Genomic DNA, 20,596 nt, shown 5'->3' with positions numbered 1-20,596 from the left:
ATTTAAATTATTATAAATGATTTTGCACGAGGATGAGACAAGCCTAGTCTCAAAAATTTGTAAAATCAAAATTATTTAATAAATAAGTGTAAAAAGATTGCTGTGTGTTCATATTTCCAAATTAATATCTAATCACATGTATATTGCATTATTATTCTAATTATTTCTAAAATTATTGTTCAATTATTACAAATATTAAGCTATTTTGTCAACAATAGGAAACCTGCAACTGCTGGGTTTAGTGCAACCCCTACTGTGTTTGGAGCTAGTACTTCCTCGACATCCCTATTTGGTAATGCAGCTCAGCCAGCAACTGGCTTATTTGGAACTCCAGCCGCTGCACCTGCTTTTGGGGCACCCTCTACTACACAATCATTTGGTATGTACATGTACATAACATCAAAGATTAAGTGTGTCAAATAATTATTTATGAAAGATTGCATTCATAATGAATTAATACAAGTCGATCATGCATTTGTTTCAAATTTATTCTTGGTTAATATACACAAATTGGGAACTCTATACAACTTGCCTTCGGTAATATACCACATACACCTAGTAATGGTTATTATATTTGAACAAAACTTATTGTCAAGACTCACTTAAAATTTATTTATGTCTGAAATATATTCAGTGGTTATGTCCTGTATACAATTTATTATTTTTTTATTGGAATAAATGTTTGCTTTCTTCTATTGAATTTTCAATATTGTCAAATACATATCGTGTCTTCATTTTAAGGTTTTGGCCAGCCAGCTGCAAGCACTTCTTTGTTTGGTGGCAATGCTCCAGGATCAGCAGCAGGTACTTCTGGTAGCTTATTTGGTGCAGGCACAACAACATCAGCTTTTGGTCAACCTAATAAAGGGTCTACTTTTGGGTTTGGTGCTACACCATCTACTGGTAGTCTATTTGGACAAACTGCGTCAACTCAAGCTCCTACTACTACTGGTTTATTTGGTCAAAGCGCCACTACTCAACCTGGCACAGGCTTGTTTGGGAATACTAGTAAGATTAGTTTTGTACTTAGTAGTAAATGCTTTTTTTAAACTTAAATTTTGAGAATGTTGAACTAACATAAAATCAAATCTTTCAAACATTTACATAAAAAATATCATAAAATTGTTTCAAGATAGTTTTATGGCAAGTTATAAATTTCAGAAAGTTATTGTACTGACTAGACAATTATGTTGTGAATGAAAATAAATTTACATATCAAATTTGCAAAAATATCTAATAATTTTTATTTTAAATATATTATTTTGATTTATCATCAAGTTGTAAAAATTTTACATTATAACATATAATCATCCTTTGTTAGTGTGTATTTTAATTCTGCTAAAGAAATTCAGAAATACAGTTTATTACAGATGCATTAAAAATCGACAGATTGATGTTTCTCATCAGTTTAAGACACATTTTGTTTCCAATTTTTCTGAGTTTGCAAATTGCAGTAAATATGCAATTTGTAATTATTATTTATTTTTTGATAATTAAATAAGATATGTAAACAGATTTTGAACTAGTGTAAAACAACTTGTCTATATAGGTTTTGCAAGTGGTTCTACTGGGACAGTGATCAAGTTTAATCCAGTCACGGGTACTGATATGATGGTTAAAAGTGGACAAAGCACTTCAATAAATACGAAACATCATTGTATTACATGTATGAAGGTAAGCTTCCTATATTTTTCCCATATTTTTAACTTCAAAAGTGGCCTTCTTTGTCGTGCAATGCACTCCTTAGTAAAGAAAAAATAGATAGTATATTCATGACCTCTTTCTGCTTCCATTCTTCTCATTCAAATATGTTGATATTGTATATATTCCTCATAGCTACTTCAGAGGTTGAGTATGAAATAATTTTTTATATCCAAGTATGTTTTTGTATTTTTAATAGTTAGTAATTAGATTGATAGATTATTGTTGATATATGGTAACAATACTTCGTGTTAGGAATATGAAGGCAAATCTTTAGAAGAATTACGACTTGAAGATTATATGGCTAATCGCAAAGGTCCTCAATCTGGTGGCATTGGCACTTCTAGTCCTTTCGGTATGGCTCAACCTCAAACAGGTCTTTTTGGTCAGCAAGCTACTTCTACTCCAGCAACAGGAGGAATATTTGGGCAACAAGAAAATAAGTCATTATTTGGTTCAACTACTCCAGCTTTAGGTAAATTAAAAATATTCTCATTTTAAATTTTAAGTTTCTTAAATTATTTGTGTATTTATTGTTATTGTTAATCACAGTAATTTTAAGCCATTTTAAATTTTTTATGCTTTTAAACTTATAATTTACTGAAACTTTTTAGGATTTGGTAGCACAACTCCTGCATTTGGAGCAACTACACAGTCTGGAACTAGTTCATTATTTGGTGCCAAACCTACTACAGCATTTGGCGCTCAACCAGCTGCAACCACTACATCTGCATTTTCTTTCAATACAAATACGTTTGGAGCTAAGTCAGTTTGTATACATTGAAAATTGAGTTATTTTTTTTTTTCATATATATTAAATGACTATTTAATTTTAGCACTCAAGCAAAACCATTCGGAACCAGCACACCACAAACTGGACTTTTTGGACAACCTGCCACAAGTACATTTGGCACAACTACTCCTGGTTTTAGTGGTTTTGGAACACCCACTACACAGGTATAGAGTTCTTTCTTTCAACTTTTTAGAGTTTAAATTATTACTTAAAATGATAGTTAAAAGCATGATACTTTTATTGAATCTTGCAGTCAACTGGTTTATTTGGTGCTAAGCCTGGAGGTAGCCCTTTCAATATGCCTGCTTCAACCAGCACAGGATTTGGAGCTTTTGGTCAGACTGCAACAACAACTACAGCTACTTCAAGCTTATTTGGTGCCAAGCCAGCTACTACTGGATTTGGTGCAACAAATACAGGTATTTACTTATCATATATATATATATATATATATATATATATATATATATATATATTTATATATGTATATATATATATTATATAATATATGTATATATATAAATTTATTTTTCTATTTATTAATATACATTACATATATTTGAATTATCATAATTGAATAATTGAAATTTATATTGGAAAAAAGACGATGCATTAATTGTAATAAAAACTATTAGCTTATGACATAAAATTTTTTGTAGGCTTTGGAACACCAGCCACTAGTACTGGTTTTGGAGGATTTGGTCAAACAACTACTTCAAACTCTTTATTCAATAATACATTTAACAAACCAGCAACTAGCACATTTGGTTTTGGAAACACTTCTACCAACACCACTTTAGGTAAAAAGTTTTATTTTGTAAAATACAACACGTCCATACAAGTTAATATAGCATTTCAATATAAATTCTCATAAGACGAACTGCTTTTAGATAAATCTATTTATATTTAATTATTTTTTAAGTTATTTTTGACAAGATGAAATTTTTTTATTCTTTATCATTATAATTGAATTAGAAAAATGATAAAATATAAATTCATTTTATTTTACATAATCATACATAAATGCTTAATGAATTTGATATTCAGGAACTGGTTTAAATCTAGGAGGAACGACAAATTCATTATTTGGAGGTACTAACACAGCAGCTAAACCTGGTGGATTGTTTGGCACAACCAATCCAAGTAGCACTGGGTTATTTGGCAGTACAAATACTTTTGGAACCAATAATACTCTTACGAACACAGGATTGGGCAAGTATGGCCTCTCAAAACATTTGATTTTTAGTTTTTAAAAACATTTAATTTTAGTTTAAATCTGTTTTTTTAATTTTCAAGTAATAATCAAACTATCTTCTAAATTAGGTTTTAATTATTAAAATTTTTTTAGTTGATGTTTTGTTTACCATGAATATAATGAAATAATTATTTTTGTCTTTCAGTACCACATTGGGTACCCAACAATCTTCCTCCAATACAAGTATTCCTATTCATCAACAAATGATTCTGATTTCACAACCATTTGGTGATTCACCTTTGTTTAAAAATTTGGCTCCAGCTTCAGGTAATCTAAATCTACATAGAGTACTATAGTAATAGATTAAATTATCAGGACTATATATAAATGGCTTGATTTTTCAGGTAAAGTAGAAGAATTACTACGTCCAACTAATCCAACAGCCCAGAAAGCAGTTTTGGACAATCCAAAATTCAAATTATCTACTGGGAGAGACGCTAATGTTAAAATAAAACCACTTAGCTGGACTGCTAATCCAAAGGTCTTATTTTCTAAATTATATTTGTGCATGTTTTTTTAAAAAGTTATTCACGGCATATATTTATTTAATCGAATGAACTGATGTTGAATGATATGTGTGTATATTTTGTAATTTGAATTAATATAATACTTAAAAAGTGTTATTGTTTCAGATCCTCTTAGCATAATAATGCAATACATATTGCATGCGTGATAATTTTGATACATTTATTTTATGAATAATTAACTCATTAGTATTGTCAAAGTGAAGTGCATTCCTTTATAAAGATAACTGCATCAATTTTATATGATTATGAACAATATAATAATTTTCATCTTGACATATTTTGTAAATGCAGACTTCATTGTTTTCCAAAGTAGCGCCTATAACCTTATGATCTTGACATATATTCAAGCATTATATATATATATATATATATATATGGCTGGCATGGATGTATGAATATAGACTGCCAAAATATTAATTTTCATATTGTGACGATATATTAATCGATTTACAAGTTATTAGTTATGAAAGAATCTTAATGCAAACAAATTTAATTTTAGATGATTGATTATAAACAATTGTCAAAATCTATAAAATATGTTTGCTTTTTTCACTATACGCTACAGAAAATTTCAATAAGAATTCATCTAAAAATTGAATTTTAGCTAGAAATCTATGCTTGGCAAATGCTTAAATTCTGTATTTAAATTTTTATTGAACTTAAATTTATTTTTTTATTGTTTCTCATGCTAATATGTGCATGATTTTTGTCATTCAATTGTATTTTGCCAGATGTAAGTGACATTTTGATAATTTTGCTGATCTTATATCTAAACTTAATTCAACTGAAACGAAAATATATTCTGTTTATCATCTTTTTCTTTTTAATTATATATGTTTAAAAATGTATATTATGTTCTGAAATTTCTTTTGTTTATATATGTGTTTTATTTTACTGTATGTGCTTTTTTCATTTGTTTTAATAATTTTACCTTCATTTGTTCTATTAGAGTCTAGTTTTACATATCAAACTTTCTTTATATATATATATATATATATATATATATATATATATATATATATATATATAATATTGTATACACTTTTATAGTTTCTCACCAGAAAATCCATTTCATGATCTTTTTTATTGTTATTTTCTCTGAAGGGGATGTACAGATTTATTGTATTTTTATAAAATTTATCATATATTCATCATATATATGCAGATTTTTTTCTTAAAATGTTTGTTTTGTCAACAAACATTTGGATTTGCTCTATATTTAATTTTTTCGTTTGTTTCTTCGAAAGTTTGCAAAAGTTAAAACAAACTTTTCAATTTGTTAATTGCCGTGTCACTTATTTTCTTTGTTCTATTATTTCAGAAAACTTTATTTGATGGACTAGAAGAATATGACCCATCCATAGAGGTTTTTAGTCTCAAACCAAATCCTAAACGCCTTGTATTAACAAATAAATCGTCAAATAATTCTATCGATAATATTGATAAGACTTTAGGCAATGAATCGTTGAGTAAAACTTCTAATATTGAAGATACTAAGGTTACTACAACTCCAGTTAGTGGCTTACATGGAATTTTATTGAAAGACAAAAAAGGAAAAGAAGAGAGAAGGGTGTCATGGTTTGTAAATAAAATTATTTGTATATTGAGAGCTGTCGTAACTAAAATCATAACTTTCTATTAGGTTAAATTCACCTGCCTTAGATGGGGAGAACAAGAGAAAGGATTCTATAGATCCGCAAGATACTTTTATTGATAATATAGCTAATTCAACTCCAACAAACATTCATAGGGTTGTCAAAGCAAACTTCGACTTAAATCAGAGTGCCAGTGTTAGCGAATCTTTTGAAAGAAGAGCAAAATCTAAATCAAGCTTTGATGAATCCGAAAAGGAAAATTTGAGTGTTGGTACAGGTAAGAACATGAGAAATTTGTTTTTGTAATATAATTGGCATTTGTCAGAAAAATTTATTTATTATTCTATTTACTTTTTAATGTCTAATTTATTTGCAATTACATTGACCAAAAATGTTCCATTTTTACTAAGATGTTTATTTGGAAGTACGACTTACTCCAGCAATTCAGCATAAGCAATTGTTTTCAGTAATTTATTTTTCGTATTACATTATATGTAATATTTACCAAATTTAACATTATGCAGATAAATTATTTATAACTTTTCTTTTAGATTCCTCAATAGAACATCAAACTACAGAAAGTGCTATCCATTATCCAACTGGTATAACTTTGACACGAACTGGCTATTATACTATACCGTCTTTAGATAAACTTAGTGAATTTATGACTGAAGATAACCAATGCATCGTCCCCAACTTTACTGTAGGCAGAGAGGGTTATGGAAATGTCTACTTCAATGATTCATTTGATGTGGCCAATTTAAATTTGGATGAAATAGGTAAAAATAATTTCAATGGTAACGATTTATTGATATTTTATTGGTGCTATTAGTTTAGTTGATGTACATTACATTTATCACTTTTAAATAATGTGCATTATACTGCATGAAATCTTACTGTAAACTCACAACAATGTTAGTTTTTATTTAAATTAAATTCTTATATTATATGAAAGATAACAAATTATTTTTTAGTGCACTTCAGGCATAAGGAAGTGATCATATATCCGGATGATGATAACAAGCCACCAGTTGGAGTTGGATTGAATAGAAAAGCACAAGTGACCCTGGATAGAGTATGGCCTCATGATAAAAATAAACATGAACCAATAACAGATCCTGGTATTTTGCAACAAATTGACTATGAAGAAAAACTACGAAGGGTTTGTGCTAAACATGATACAAGATTTTTGGAATATAGGCCTCAAACTGGCAGTTGGGTTTTCAAAGTAAATTCAAACACATTACTTTTACTTATTGAATTTTATTTGTTTAAAGACAAAATAATTATTTTGTTTTATAGGTCGATCACTTTTCAAAATATGGTTTAAGCGACTCTGAAGATGAAGAAGTTTTACCTACAGTTAAAAAGCCAGTAAAGTCACCTGTTATTAAAGCCATATCTGATCACATTGTTCATAAAGTACAGAAAAATAAAATTCAAGAAAATGGTCAAATGTCTTTAAATAAATCTTTTGAAGGTATTAATTTTATATTAGTTTTTGCTTTCTTTATTTTAATTACTTGCATTAATTATGAATTATTTTAAAATTGCAGAAATTTCAAAAGGTCTTGGTGGAGGTTTGACTAATGGTGATCATAGTTGTGCTATGACTAATGGTTATGATAAACATGATCACGTGCCCGATCATTTCATTAGATATCAAGGTATGACCAAAATATGTTCAGTATGAAAAGTAATATTTTTAAATATGCAGTAATAAGTAAATAAATTTACTGTAAAATATAAAAATATGAAAGTAAATGGTTTTGGATCATCTGTACATCTTTAAATATACATGAACACTGGTACCCCAACATACGAGTTCAATTTGTTTTGTAACCTTGCTTGTATGTTGAATCGCAATTATTGTTTTTTCCCTGTCCATTCATGATATTGTGGAAATGATTTAGACATGTTTTGTTGAACAACCCTATGCACAAAGCGTTGCTACTTTTTTAGGGTGATTTTTATTCACAAATTTTTCGAGTGCACAATAGATTATTGTGAGGCCCTTTGCTCGTGTTATATGCTTTATTAAATCCTTCTGTTTAAACACAGTTCATGTTATGATGTGTTTTCAATCATACATCCTCGCTATCTTCAATTAAATCTATAAATATGTTTGTATATATGCATAGTATCATATTTTACTAATTACTAATAGGTTTTAATGTAATTGTCATAGGTTTATATCCAGATATTGAAGATGATCTACAAACATCTTGGACAAATTACAATTCTGAGACACGGAATGAAATTCGAAGTCCTACAACAGATATTGTTAAAGAATCTGGACAGAACAATCACAAGTTACAGCTGATGAAGGCGTCATTTTTTATTGATGATGATGATGATGATGATATGAAATCTGGTAAGACATAACATTTTATTAGTAATATTTGTACCATTTTGCTTTTATTATTCATTTTTATGTTCTAGTTACAGACAATATGGAGGTTTATGAAAAACAAACATCAGATCAGATTGTGCCAAAAGCTCTCGTTATGAATTCACGATATAAAAATGGCAACGATAACGGTTTTAAATTTAAAATGTCAGGTAATAATGGCTCCAGAAATTTAAAAGTCGATATGTGATGTTCCAAAATGTAAAAAATTAATATAGTTTAATCTTTTTAAGACTGATTACTAAGTTATTTTTTAAGTTATATAATAAATATTACAATTATTTCAGAAACAATACAGTTGGAACGTCCTTCAGAAAAAGATTTAAATGAGATGGAATTAGCTTATGAGATGAGTACTCAGGTTTTTGAGACTATAATAATAAGGCCTACAACAGTAGTACTGAAAAATAGTCAGTATACAATGCCATATAAGGTATAATTTTTGTTATTACCAAAGATTGATATCATTCATCACAAAAATGTTTAACATATTTACACTCATTCCTGGATTTTATCTTACGAATTATTTGTATTATTTTTCTTAGACCATAAATGCATAAATTAAAATGAACTTAATTTACGTTATAATTTACGTTCTTATAATAGTTTTATAATTATCATTTATTTGATTCATAACTTTATTTTTGGATGATTTCAAAAGTTGTTTCATTTTAACTGCAATTTATCAATTATTTAATTAATTGTATTTTACTTCATTTATGAATTAATTGGTAATGCGGTTAGTTTGAGACCAAATGTTAGAACATTTTAAATTTGAATATTATTCTTTAACTATATTTTAGCAGTTCATAACTTAATTTTATAAAATGTTTCTTCAAACCTTATTACTTTTGGGCTTGTGTAATCTACTGAATCAAGGTGTTTGCTATTAAATTAAAACCTTTAGTTTATGTTTATATTCAGATTTGTGAAATTGTATATCCTTTACCTTATTATCGAATGAATTTCAGGATTCTCTAGCATCTAAATTGACTTGTTTGAGTGATGCTTCACTCTATAATGGTAGACGATTCAAAAATGGTTGGGGATCTCAAAATCTTTTATTAACTCTGACTACAAAGGATTTATTTGAATCTTTAGAACCAGGTTTGTTCCTTATATATGTATATATATGTATATGTATGTATGTATGTATATATATATATATATATATATATATATATATATATATATATATATATATATGTTACTTTATTATATGTCTGTATTTGTGTGTAGAACATACTTATTTCAATAATTACTGAGTAGACTTTTGTGACCATTTTAGTACATAAGCACAGTTCAACAAAGGATTTAAAGAAATTGATTCTACAATTACAATATAAATGCCAAAGATTCTTTCAAATAAAGTAGAATAAAATAATAAATTATATACAAAAGAAAACATAATGCTTATTAAATCTTCAACTCATCATATTTTATATTTCAGAATCTAATTTAGAAAATCTTCATAGTTACTTGATTGGCAGACAAGAGAACGACTGCAGTACTACATTGATACAAGCTGTACAAGTTGGACAAGCAGAGAAATGGTTTGAGGTAATGAACTATTATACTTTTTTTATTTTCTAATAGCAAAAATTAAATAAATAATATTCACTTCTTATAGAAACTAGTTCTTCCACATATGGATGTCCAATTGGATTATACAGAAATAATACACAATGATAAATATCCGAAAGCTATCACAAACCCTGGTGTTCTTGAAGCTCACTACGAAGTTTCTCAGAAACTGCATGATAAGAGAGAAAATAGTTTTGATCAATTTCATTACAATACACAAGTTTGGGATTTAGTGAAAGCACTCTGGGGTTACATTGCGGCATTAGAAGGATTGGGTTAGTAACTAATAGGTTTACTTGTTATTTTTTTTGGCAGAATTTTATACAATTATCTAAAAATAGAATGTAGAAAATATTTATTGAATATTACTATCATTTGTATAGTCATAATCTATTGTTCAGGTTTATTTAAGATATTGTTGTGTGAATCATAAAAAACATGCTTTTTTATATATATATATATGTGTGTACTATGAAATTGAATTTCAGAAAGCTCAGATCATATAGCAATTATGTGTAGAAGAAGAGCATTTTCTGAATGGCTGGAAAGATGGTCTGCTCTAGAAACTACAATTCAAACTTCAAAAGCTTCAGAAAACAAAGATAATTATTCTGAAGAGCACTTAGAAACCATAATAAATCTTTTGTCACAGCATAAAATAGAAGAGGCTACAGATATTGCTCAAGAAAATGGCGATTATTACTTGTCTATGCTTTTGTCTCAAATTTCCAGTGGGCCTATGGTGAGACCAGATTTTATCTTTGCAATTTGAAAAAAAAAAAAAAAAACGAAATAATAAACTACTTGGTTTTTAGGTTCGGGAGCTTTTGAAACAGCAATTAATATCTTGGAGAGATGTTGAAGGTGATTTATTCATTTCTCCCATGCGATTGCGTGCATTTTTACTAGTTGCAGGTATTCCTGTATTTGAATCTACTCATGGTATGATAAACATATGTGAAGGATTGGATTGGAAAAGGTCATTAGCTGTTCATCTATGGTAAGCGGAGATGTATAAACTATAATTAACACACTATTTAATGTTATATGCAAGGAATTTAACTTATATATATATATATATATATATATATATATATATACATAGCTGGGCACCGTTAATCAAATAGTTAACTTCGTTAATCGTTAATCCGCTACAAAAAAAGTTAACTTCGTTAAACGTTAAAGCGTTACATTTCGGAAGAATTAACGCAAGTTAACGTTAATCGTTAATCCGTTAATATGTGTAAAATTACATTTTTATATCGTTGCGTTAGTGAACTTAAAAAACTTATTAGTTTAGGTTCTGGAAGTTAACAGGTTATGAATAAAACAAAATACTTGTATAATTCAAATGTGTAATTTAACCCCTCGCGCGTTTTATGCACACTTCCGTGTGTATAAGGAAAATGGCACAATTATCACATACCGTGATAACGCTATTGGTCAACTTTCCGTTTTTATGATTGCATATTGTTTTTACAAGAATTTTTTTCTAAATAAAGGGAAAGAGTTTTTTTTAACTTCCCGTAGGGCAAGTTATAGTAATAGCAAAAAAATCGAAAATGAAAATTTTTGCATTTCTCGACGTTTCAAAGGTTTCTGAATATTTTGGCATACCTTAGAAAAAATGGATGTATGTGTGTGCGTGAATGTATGTGTATTCGTATACAAATTTTCGTCGACGATTTCGGGAACACGGATCAACCGATTTGAATAATTCAAAAAACATTCGATTCGTATTGATAAGAAGACGTGTTGATTAGTTTTTGGCAAAGGCAGGTCTAGCCGTTCCGAAGATATGGGGCAAAATTGAGCCAAAAACGGTAACTCAGTTTTTAAGAGAACGGAGCGTTCGATTTTAATAATTCAAAAAACATTTTACTTGTATTGACAATTATGAAGAACTGATCAATTTTTCATGAAGGCAGGTCTAGCGGTTTGGGAGATCTAATGAAAAAAGTAAAAAAAATGCCATTTGGCGGTCAAAATGATCATTAGACATATGCACATCAAATTATCAGATATTTTATAGAGATTTTAACAATAAGTATAAATTTTATTTACATTCCTATGGGTTCCGTACGAATGTTTATCCTTTAGACAGCGACGCGGCGCTTACGCGCTTTATATTTTGTCTCTATGCAGTCCTAAAGCAGTAAAATTGCTTTGAAAAAAAGTTCAGATCTTCCAAAATATGTCAAAATAAAGAAAACATTTTTTTTTCAAAAATATTAATTTTTTGTCCAATAGTTTATAGTTTCTGCATTCCTCTCTACTGCTGTCATACGTTTCCAGCCACATTAACCGAAACTTTGGGTGAAATGCCGCGGCAAGTTGGCACTGTTCATCATTCAGGAGTAGTCCAAAACTTTTCTCTATGCCGTTTAATAAGGCATTGGCTAAAGCTGTGCCGTGCGGTAAATAGTAGGCATTGGATTAACGATTAACGGACTTCTCGCATTTTAACGGAAGTTAACGTGTCCGTTAACATTTTTAAAAGTTAACTTAAAATTAATCCGTTAATCAAAATGTTAACTTCGTTAATTAACGATTAACGGATTAATGAGTTAATGCCCACCTGATATATATATATATATATATATAGATAAATAGTATATATCGATCTATATATATATATATAAATAGAATTTGTTATATAAGTGGAATGAATATTAAATGTTAAATATGAGCAATAAAACACTCAGATTTTCAACACACACTTTATTTGGTAAATACAGACGTTTCGAGACCATGGTATGCCTCATCTTCAGTGTAATTTGAAAAACAGTTACTTATATACTACACATTCTTTAATATTTTATTTAAATTACAATTAATTTTTGAAAATACAAAAAAACATCACTTGCAAAGCTTGACACAGTACTAAAACATGTGAAACATACAGAATGTGTAAAGAATGTGTAGTATATAAGTAACTGTTTTTGAAATTACACTAAAGATGAGGCATACAATGGTATCGAAATGTCTGTGATTACCAAATAAAGTGTGTGTTGAAAATCTGAGTGTTGTATTGTTCATATTTAACATTTATTATATATATATATATATATATATATATATATATATATATATATATATACGCATGCCCAGTATAATTTGAAAAGTCACTTTAAACACGCATTTTAAAATAAAAAAATATAAATGGAAATTAACTAAAGTAATTTTTTCTAAATTGTTGTATTTCAATATTCTTTTATTTTTAATAGTCATAACACTTCTATACTTACTTAAATTCTTATACAAAGTATGTCATTAATAATAATTATTTTCTAGGTATATTAGTATGCCAACAGCTTCTATCGCAGATTGTTTGCAATTATATGAAAAGGCATTCAAACTGGATGATCCAGATGTTGATTTAAAGCCATATGCATGCTCACCTGATCCTCCATATCATTGTTGTACTAATGTTGGCCAAGAAAGAAAATCTATTCAAGATTTATGTTTTCACTTATTGAAGTTAAATACTTGCCACAGTCATACACTGGAAAGTTTATTAAATCCAGCAACTCACACTCCTGATGCTTTGGATTATAGACTAAGGTACAACTTATTACATGATTAAACTGTACTTTTGACTAGGTTAATTTAATTATCCATCTTTTTTAAGAAATAATTTTGCAAACCAATTGTAATTTGATGTTCTGACATATCCACAAATTGAATCCAACAAAAAATACCATTAAATAGAATATTATGATTTATAAGTTTATCTCAAGAACACTTCTTATTCTTTAATTATATTTTAATGCCTGGTTAGCCAATTGGCCAACTATTTCACTAACTATATCTAGTTGATCTGTTACCTTTTCAATAAAATTTACCTAAACAAACTGAAAATATTGATTATGAATAATTTGCTTGCCACCAGATGATATTTGAAACACCTGTTCTAATAATTTTTGTCAAGATTTTATTTATAATATTAGTATGTTCTTTACGATATTTACTATTAAACAAATAAGCTAACTTGAAGTTATATCATTTCCTTTCAGTTGGTTCTTACAGCAGACTTTGAAATCTATTGGATATGGACATAGTTCTGAACTTTCACAATCTATGATTCACACATCATTTGCATCTCAATTGGAAACAAATGGTTTATGGCATTGGGCTGTTTTTGTTCTGTTACATATTGAATCAGATGAAAGGTTTGTAATATTAAATTGATAAGTGTTATTTCTTTTCTTTTGAATTTTTGGGTAATAATTTTTACTTCTATTAATGATTTCAGACGTGCAGCTGTAATAAAAGATTTACTTGATCGTCATGTCTCTTTAAGTATGGACGAAGATTATTTAAATCGAGAAAAATTTATTTTGGAGCAGCTGAATATTCCTTCGCAATGGCTATATAATTCAAAGGCATTATTAGCTGGTAATTTAAAACAATATAGAATCCAAGCTGAGTGTTTCATCAATGGGAACATGTGGAATGAAGCTCATACAGTCATAATGAGGCATTTAGCACCTGATGATTTTATAAATGGTAAATACAACTATTTTGCACAAATAGCATAGCCTTAAACTAGACTTGCTAATACTAGCAATTATTCGCATTTTGTCAGTCTGCAAGTAAAATTATTAACTTCCCATAGGGTAAGTTATAGTAATCGCAAAAAAATCGAAAATGAAAATTTTAATATATCTTTATGTTTCATAGGTTTTTAAATGTTTTGGCATATCTTAGAAAAAATTCATGTATTCGTATGTATGTATGTGTGTGTGTGTGTGTGTGTGTGTGCGTGCGTGCGGATACAAACCGATTTGAATAATTCAAAAAACATTCGGTTCATATTGATAAGGAGACATGCTAATTAGTTTTTGGCGAAGGCAGGTCTAGCCGTTCCGAAGATTAGATATTTTATAGAGATTATTTATATTAGATATATTATAAAGAGATTAGATATTTATTAGAGATATTAACAATAAACATAAATTTTGTCTACATTCCTATGGGTTCCGTTTCAATGTTTATCTGTCAGACGTGACTCGCGGCTAATACGCGCTTCGTCTCTATGCAGTTAAAGCAGTACGTTTGCTTGAAAAAAAGATCAGAACTTCTAAAATATTTCAAAATAAAGAGAACATTTTTTTCAAAAAGTTTTTTTTTTTCAAAAAATAATTGTTTTTCAAAAATTTATAGTTTCTCAAAAATAAAATTTTTAAAGTGAAATTTTTTCAAAAATGTATTTCTTTTTAAAAATAATTTTTGGTACGGGAAGTTCCACCAATTTGCCTTAAGGCACGATGCCATGCGCCCCACTAGTTTTTTATTATTAAATATAGGTGGGATTTAAAATTTAAATATTGCAACTTGAAATATTGAAACCAAAGCTTTGTTTCATTAGATTGATAATCAATGCATGTGAATTGAGAGAGTAATTGGCTTATTTTGTAATTTTATTTACTATGATTCTTAATTTGTTTATTATTAATTTACTGACATGTTGTGTAGCTTTCAGAAGCTTTTCTGTTTGCTATTGTTAATTTATTTATTGATTGTCATTTAGTTTTTATTTGAAAATTTCCTCTCTCAGGCGAAATACAAAACTTGAAGAACATGCTGTCTCCGCTTGCTGAAAACAGTGTTTCTATATCAGGTTGGTCGACTCAAGGAGAAGTGCTATGGGATTTTCTTGATTTGGAGTCAGAGGTGAGTTTCAACAAGTAGTTGATAGTTAATATAATAACGAGTAGAAATGTGAATTTTAAATAAATCTCAATTTATGCATTGACTTCAATTTTTGTAACATAAAAACTATATAAAGCTTGGACTAACTTTATTCTAAACAAAATTGATTTAATGAATATTTGAATAAAAATCTTTTAGTGCAACATAATGTTGCAAACATTTAATATATTTGCACACTTGTGCAAGTTCTCACTTTATGAGGCATTTAGTTTTTTTTTTTTTCTATTCCAATAATGAGAATCAAACATTTAGGCTCATTTACTTCTAAACTTTGATAACAGAATTTTTAATATTTTGCTGGATAGGTTATTGAAATCTCATATTGAAGTTTTTTTTTGGTAACAGATCTTATAAAATATGGATGTACATATATATTTATTTATGTATGTTTGTATTGATTTATTTTGCCTCATTTTTTGTGTAATTGATACATGGATTAGGATATAAGAAACATTCAATACATACTAATAATATGAAAATCCCTTTGCTTGTTGGGAAAGGTCCAATTCTTTTAAAGGTAATGTAAAATGAATGATGTAAAATTTAAAAGGAATTTTAAGTATATGCATCATTTTTACCACTCGTAGATTGAAAAAATAATGGCCATACGATCTCAAATAAAACGTCAAAAATAAAAAAATAAGTGAGATATCTCATAGGAGATAATCTCTTAATGCATTAACACCAACATCATATTGTCTTAAAAAAATGTATTTTATTTTGATTGACAATAAAAGTATGCAAAAAAAAAAAAAAAAAAAATTACCACTCAAATTTGGTCAAACAAATCTCAAACAAAACCAAACAATCTGAACGTGCCCACATGAATGTTTTAAATTTTGTTCAGAAGGTTACAATGCTTGCATTGGCCCTTTTGTTAATTAAAAGTTTTGTACAGTCGTCATACAAAAAAAATGTATCATAACATTAGTTCCAAAATTTCTGATCTTTCTAAATCAATCCAAATTCTTCAAAAATTTGATAATCTAGATTTTATTTCTCATTTAATAATAAATTTTTGTCTGTATAACGAAAAGTTCTAGTAAATTTGTGTACTGTTATTATATAAGAATATGTTAGTATAAAAGTAACATTTTTTCACATAGGTCCAAGGTATGCTGAGTGAAGAGATTGAGAATTTAGGCTACCACATGGAAATTCTGCAGCCACGATTGTCATCATTATGTAGCAGAGTAATCTTACTTCCTTGCCCTACATCAAAGCATAGACTGTGTCAAAGTGAAATATCAAAGAAAATCATTGGTATTGTTCGTGGAATTGTTATGCAAGCAAATCAAGCTGATTCAAGAGCAATACTGAAAGTTATAAGTCAACTACCAATGCCCGAAGATTATTCACAGCATGAGTTAAGATCCATGATTGATAATTTTACAATAAATTTTGATACAATGCCTTAATTTTTTTTACTTAATTAGAGAAAAGTTAATATTTTTGATATGCAAAGCCCTTTATCTATTTGTTGAATTATTTAACGAATTCAATGTTTTAAAAATATCTTATTATAATAACATTTATTGAATATATAAATATGATGCATAATATAAATATTTTGGATATTTTATTACAAATCTTTTAATCTGGGCTTGTTTAATATAAACTATTATTTAGAAAATTTTATGTATTTAGTAATATCTGGTGATATAAATTTCAAAGTTAATATTTATTTCCAGATTGTTGTTAAAAGAAAACAAGTCTGTGCTGTGACTTTCAGATGAGAACTATACCTAAAGTAGTCTCAAGTATTTTGTTAAACTTTATATATAAATGATTAATTATATATATATAAGGATTTAGTTATTAAATATGTTAATATAAAAGTAGATTTAGATAAGTAATTGGTACCTGTCAATAAAAAAAAATCATATTGTACGTTGACATGGTCATTGTGTTATTAGTTGCATGTTTTGATGTATTGTAAAATATGCTTGTTTTCTTTTATGATAAATACATATATTTGTAATGAATGTAGTAATATTTTATAATTACAATATTTTTATGGAACCTCTGAACTATCAGTGTCATAAAAAATAGTGAATGGTGAAAATGATATGAATTTTCAAGAAAACAAGATAAATTATTCAGGTATGAAATATTTAAGCCTTTTAGTTATGAAATGAACTCATGGTAGTCATCAGTGATGTTGTCGAGCCGGAACGTCGTTCCAGCAAATCATTTTTTGGCAAAAAAAATTTAATAAATCGCTACGTACAGAAAATGGTTTGATAAGTGAATTTTCTCTTTCTAAATAGTTTTGTAATGATTTTTTTTTTTTTTTGAACAGAACCGAAACAAAATTAAAACGGTTTTTTTAATTTTAGAGTTCTGGTAAAAAAAATTATTAACAACACCACTGGTAGTCATCCAATACTTCAGAGAAAAAATACTTTGCATTTAAATCTGACTAAAATAACATTGGTGTATTCTTGAAAGCAGAAATTCAAACAATTCTTTAATTTTTTTATTGTCATATTTTGATATATTTAGTCTATTAATTTTTGCAACATTATTTACAAATTCTTATCATAAGCTTTAATTTATGCTTATTCTGATACATTTAACATTATTCACAAGTAACTATTTACTTATTGGTTCATGTACAGGGAAAATGAAACACCTATAAAGACTTACAATCTGAGAAATTAAGATATTAACTATTAATAGCAATTTTAATTATTTATTCATTATTTAAGTACATAATCTTCAGGCCAATCTATAACTTTGGGATAATTTTTAATAACTTCCTCTGGTATATCACTTAATCGCACTGGCACTGGCCTTAACTGCCTTATTTGATTAGTGATATTACATTTAATTTCCTCAGGTATATTATCATCAGGATATATGTGCAAATGGTTCATAACATGTCGTCTTTGTAGGTTGCCTTTCATACTGTTATAAACTGCTTTTTTCATTATTAAAGTTGGATCTTTGTCATGTAATTCCCAAGCTAGAGTCCATGAAGCGCCCCCTGGGTATCCTGTATGGTGAAAATAAACTCTCTTTCGCCATTCATCGCCGGGAAGGGCTATTTCTTTACTATTAATCAAGACAACATGATCCCCACAATAATTTAAGGGATGGTAAATAGGCTTATGCAAACCCATAATGTATGTTTTTATCAACTCAGCTGATTTGAAAGGGTTTTGCCACGTGCAATCATAAACATGCCAAACCTTGGCAAACGTGGCCCATTGTTGGACTCGCTTAAACCCCAACACTTTCGATACCCCCATAGTTATAAAATAATTGTGTACAAATTTAGGTTATTTCGTCTTTAATCACTTCTGCCATAGATAAAAATATGGTTGCCAATAGAAAGAAAACATATAAGAAATCTCTAGCCGAATATCCACGAAAACAATATTACAATAGTCACTTGGCCGATTTAAACGTTCATTGCGGCTTTTTACGAAACTACTTGCCCTGCAGGAGCCTCGAATCTTATATTCTAAATCTTAGATAAAAGAAGGTAGATCTCTTAGATAATTTTAGAAAAAAATCGACAGTTTTTATTAACTTCCCGTATGGTAAGTTAGAGTATTCGCAGAAAAATCGAAAATGAATATTTTTATATATCTTTACGTTTCATAGGTTTCTGAACATTTTGGAATTTCTTAGAAAAAACGAATGTATGTGTGCGTGTTCGGATACATATGTTTGTCGACGATTTTGAAAACACGGTTCAACCGATTTGAATGTTTCAAAAATACTCGATTCCTATTGATGAGGAGACGTGCCTGTTAGTTTTAGGACAAGGCATGTCCAGCGGTTTTGAAGATACGGGACAAAAAAGGCCAAAAATAGTAATCCAGTTTTAAAGAGAACGGAGCGTCCGATTTCAATAATTTAAAAAAACATTTTTTTTGTATTGACAAAATAAAGAACTAACTACATTTTTGGGAAGACCAGTCTAGCGATTTCTATCTAGAGATTGAGTATATGAATTAAAAAAAATGCTATTTGGCGTTTAAAAATGATTTTTAGCATATCAAATTATCAGATATTTTCAGATATTTTATAGAGATTTTAATTATGAATTATTTAAGTGTGAATTTTGTTTACATTTCTATGGGTTTCGTAACATTGATTATCCGTTAGACGGCGACACGGTGCTTACGCGCTTTGATATTTCGTTTCTAGACACCTAAATTAGCGCGATTGCTTTGAAAAAAAGTTCAAAATTTCCAAAATATTTCAAAATATAAAAAATCCATTTTGTTTTAAATTTCAAATTTCTTTAAAATCAATTTTTTTCAGTTTCAAAATAAAATTGATTTTTTTTTAAATTAAATTTTTGGTACGGAAAGTTTTAGCAATTTGACTTAAGACACGATGCCATACGAAATTGTTTATCCTATTGTAGCAGGTTTTATTCCATATTAAGTTTTCCTTGATAATTATGGGTCATATTTGTTACGTCGATTTATGTATAGATAAATAGGCATAAATCGATTTGTCCGTGTACAATAGAATTGAAATCTTGATTATTTTAAAAGAAAAGTGACTTGTCAGTCTATTTCAGCTTCAGTACTTACTAATTTGCTGTTTAAATTATTCACAGCCTGTTTGATCTCTTCGCTGGTTTTGAGAAAAATAATGCTATTTAAGTGGTTAGCAATGTGACAGGGATATGACCCTGAAATGTTAACCACTATATTTTTGTGAAATAGTCAGATTATTGTATAGCAAGTCAGAAATAATAAAATCTAAAGTTTATACAACTTTGACGAAGTTGATTACCTGTTGTGATGCAGAAATCTAGCAGACCCGGTATCCCCTTGATACACTTAGATTTGGTATTATGAATTTAGTCTCTTCTTGCACTTTCATTCTCGCAGTTGGAGGAACTTTGAACTGTTTGCTCGAAATTTTATGCTTTGAAGTATGTATTATTTTCTGTAACAAATGTTCACATAGCAAACATGGTGTTTTATGGTTGATTTAATATAGCAGCCGCCGTGCACGGTACCATTTGCATGATTGACTCCGTAAGTA

The 20,596-nt window shown here is 28.4% G+C and overlaps 2 protein-coding genes across 2 annotated transcripts; one reads left to right on the top strand and one right to left on the bottom strand.

The window, feature by feature from the left end:
- Positions 1-32: 32 nt before the first annotated feature.
- LOC113375154 (nuclear pore complex protein Nup98-Nup96-like) lies at positions 33-17,042 on the top strand. The gene is made up of 31 exons (XM_026615104.1): positions 33-46; positions 201-379; positions 742-1,008; positions 1,550-1,674; positions 1,957-2,176; positions 2,316-2,466; positions 2,538-2,658; positions 2,748-2,913; positions 3,154-3,294; positions 3,542-3,710; positions 3,895-4,016; positions 4,094-4,230; positions 5,598-5,854; positions 5,919-6,148; positions 6,423-6,650; positions 6,846-7,099; positions 7,174-7,351; positions 7,428-7,538; positions 8,060-8,245; positions 8,314-8,433; positions 8,569-8,714; positions 9,253-9,388; positions 9,732-9,841; positions 9,912-10,140; positions 10,354-10,607; positions 10,681-10,865; positions 13,160-13,429; positions 13,882-14,037; positions 14,121-14,374; positions 15,426-15,541; positions 16,687-17,042. The coding sequence occupies exons 1-31, from the start codon at positions 33-35 to the stop codon at positions 16,996-16,998; spliced, it is 5,544 nt and encodes a 1,847-aa protein (XP_026470889.1). The 3' UTR covers positions 16,999-17,042.
- A 1,022-nt stretch (positions 17,043-18,064) lies between these two features.
- LOC113378702 (39S ribosomal protein L13, mitochondrial-like) lies at positions 18,065-18,882 on the bottom strand. Its single transcript, XM_026619262.1, has one exon. It carries the CDS (start codon positions 18,832-18,834, stop codon positions 18,283-18,285), a length of 552 nt encoding a protein of 183 aa, XP_026475047.1. The 5' UTR covers positions 18,835-18,882; the 3' UTR covers positions 18,065-18,282.
- Between the last annotated feature and the right edge of the window lie 1,714 nt (positions 18,883-20,596).

Source organism: Ctenocephalides felis, unplaced genomic scaffold (genome assembly GCF_003426905.1).
Source record: "Ctenocephalides felis isolate EL2017-DRISC unplaced genomic scaffold, ASM342690v1 CF-g0.4_SCAFFOLD_01886, whole genome shotgun sequence".
Classification (NCBI taxonomy): domain Eukaryota; kingdom Metazoa; phylum Arthropoda; class Insecta; order Siphonaptera; family Pulicidae; genus Ctenocephalides; species Ctenocephalides felis.
The sequence above is the reverse complement of the archived record's forward strand: the minus strand, read 5'-3'. Positions and strand labels throughout refer to the sequence as shown.

What these genes read in the sequence shown, in the direction of transcription:
- LOC113378702 (XM_026619262.1), bottom strand. Translation starts at nt 18,834, where the DNA reads ATGGGGGTATCGAAAGTGTTGGGGTTTAAGCGAGTCCAACAATGGGCC.
- LOC113375154 (XM_026615104.1), top strand. An exon ending in TTCTACCAACACCACTTTAG is followed by an intron (nt 3,295 to 3,541) that starts GTAAAAAGTTTT and finishes TTTGATATTCAG; the next exon opens with GAACTGGTTTAAATCTAGGA. An exon ending in TCATTAGCTGTTCATCTATG is followed by an intron (nt 10,866 to 13,159) that starts GTAAGCGGAGAT and finishes ATTATTTTCTAG; the next exon opens with GTATATTAGTATGCCAACAG.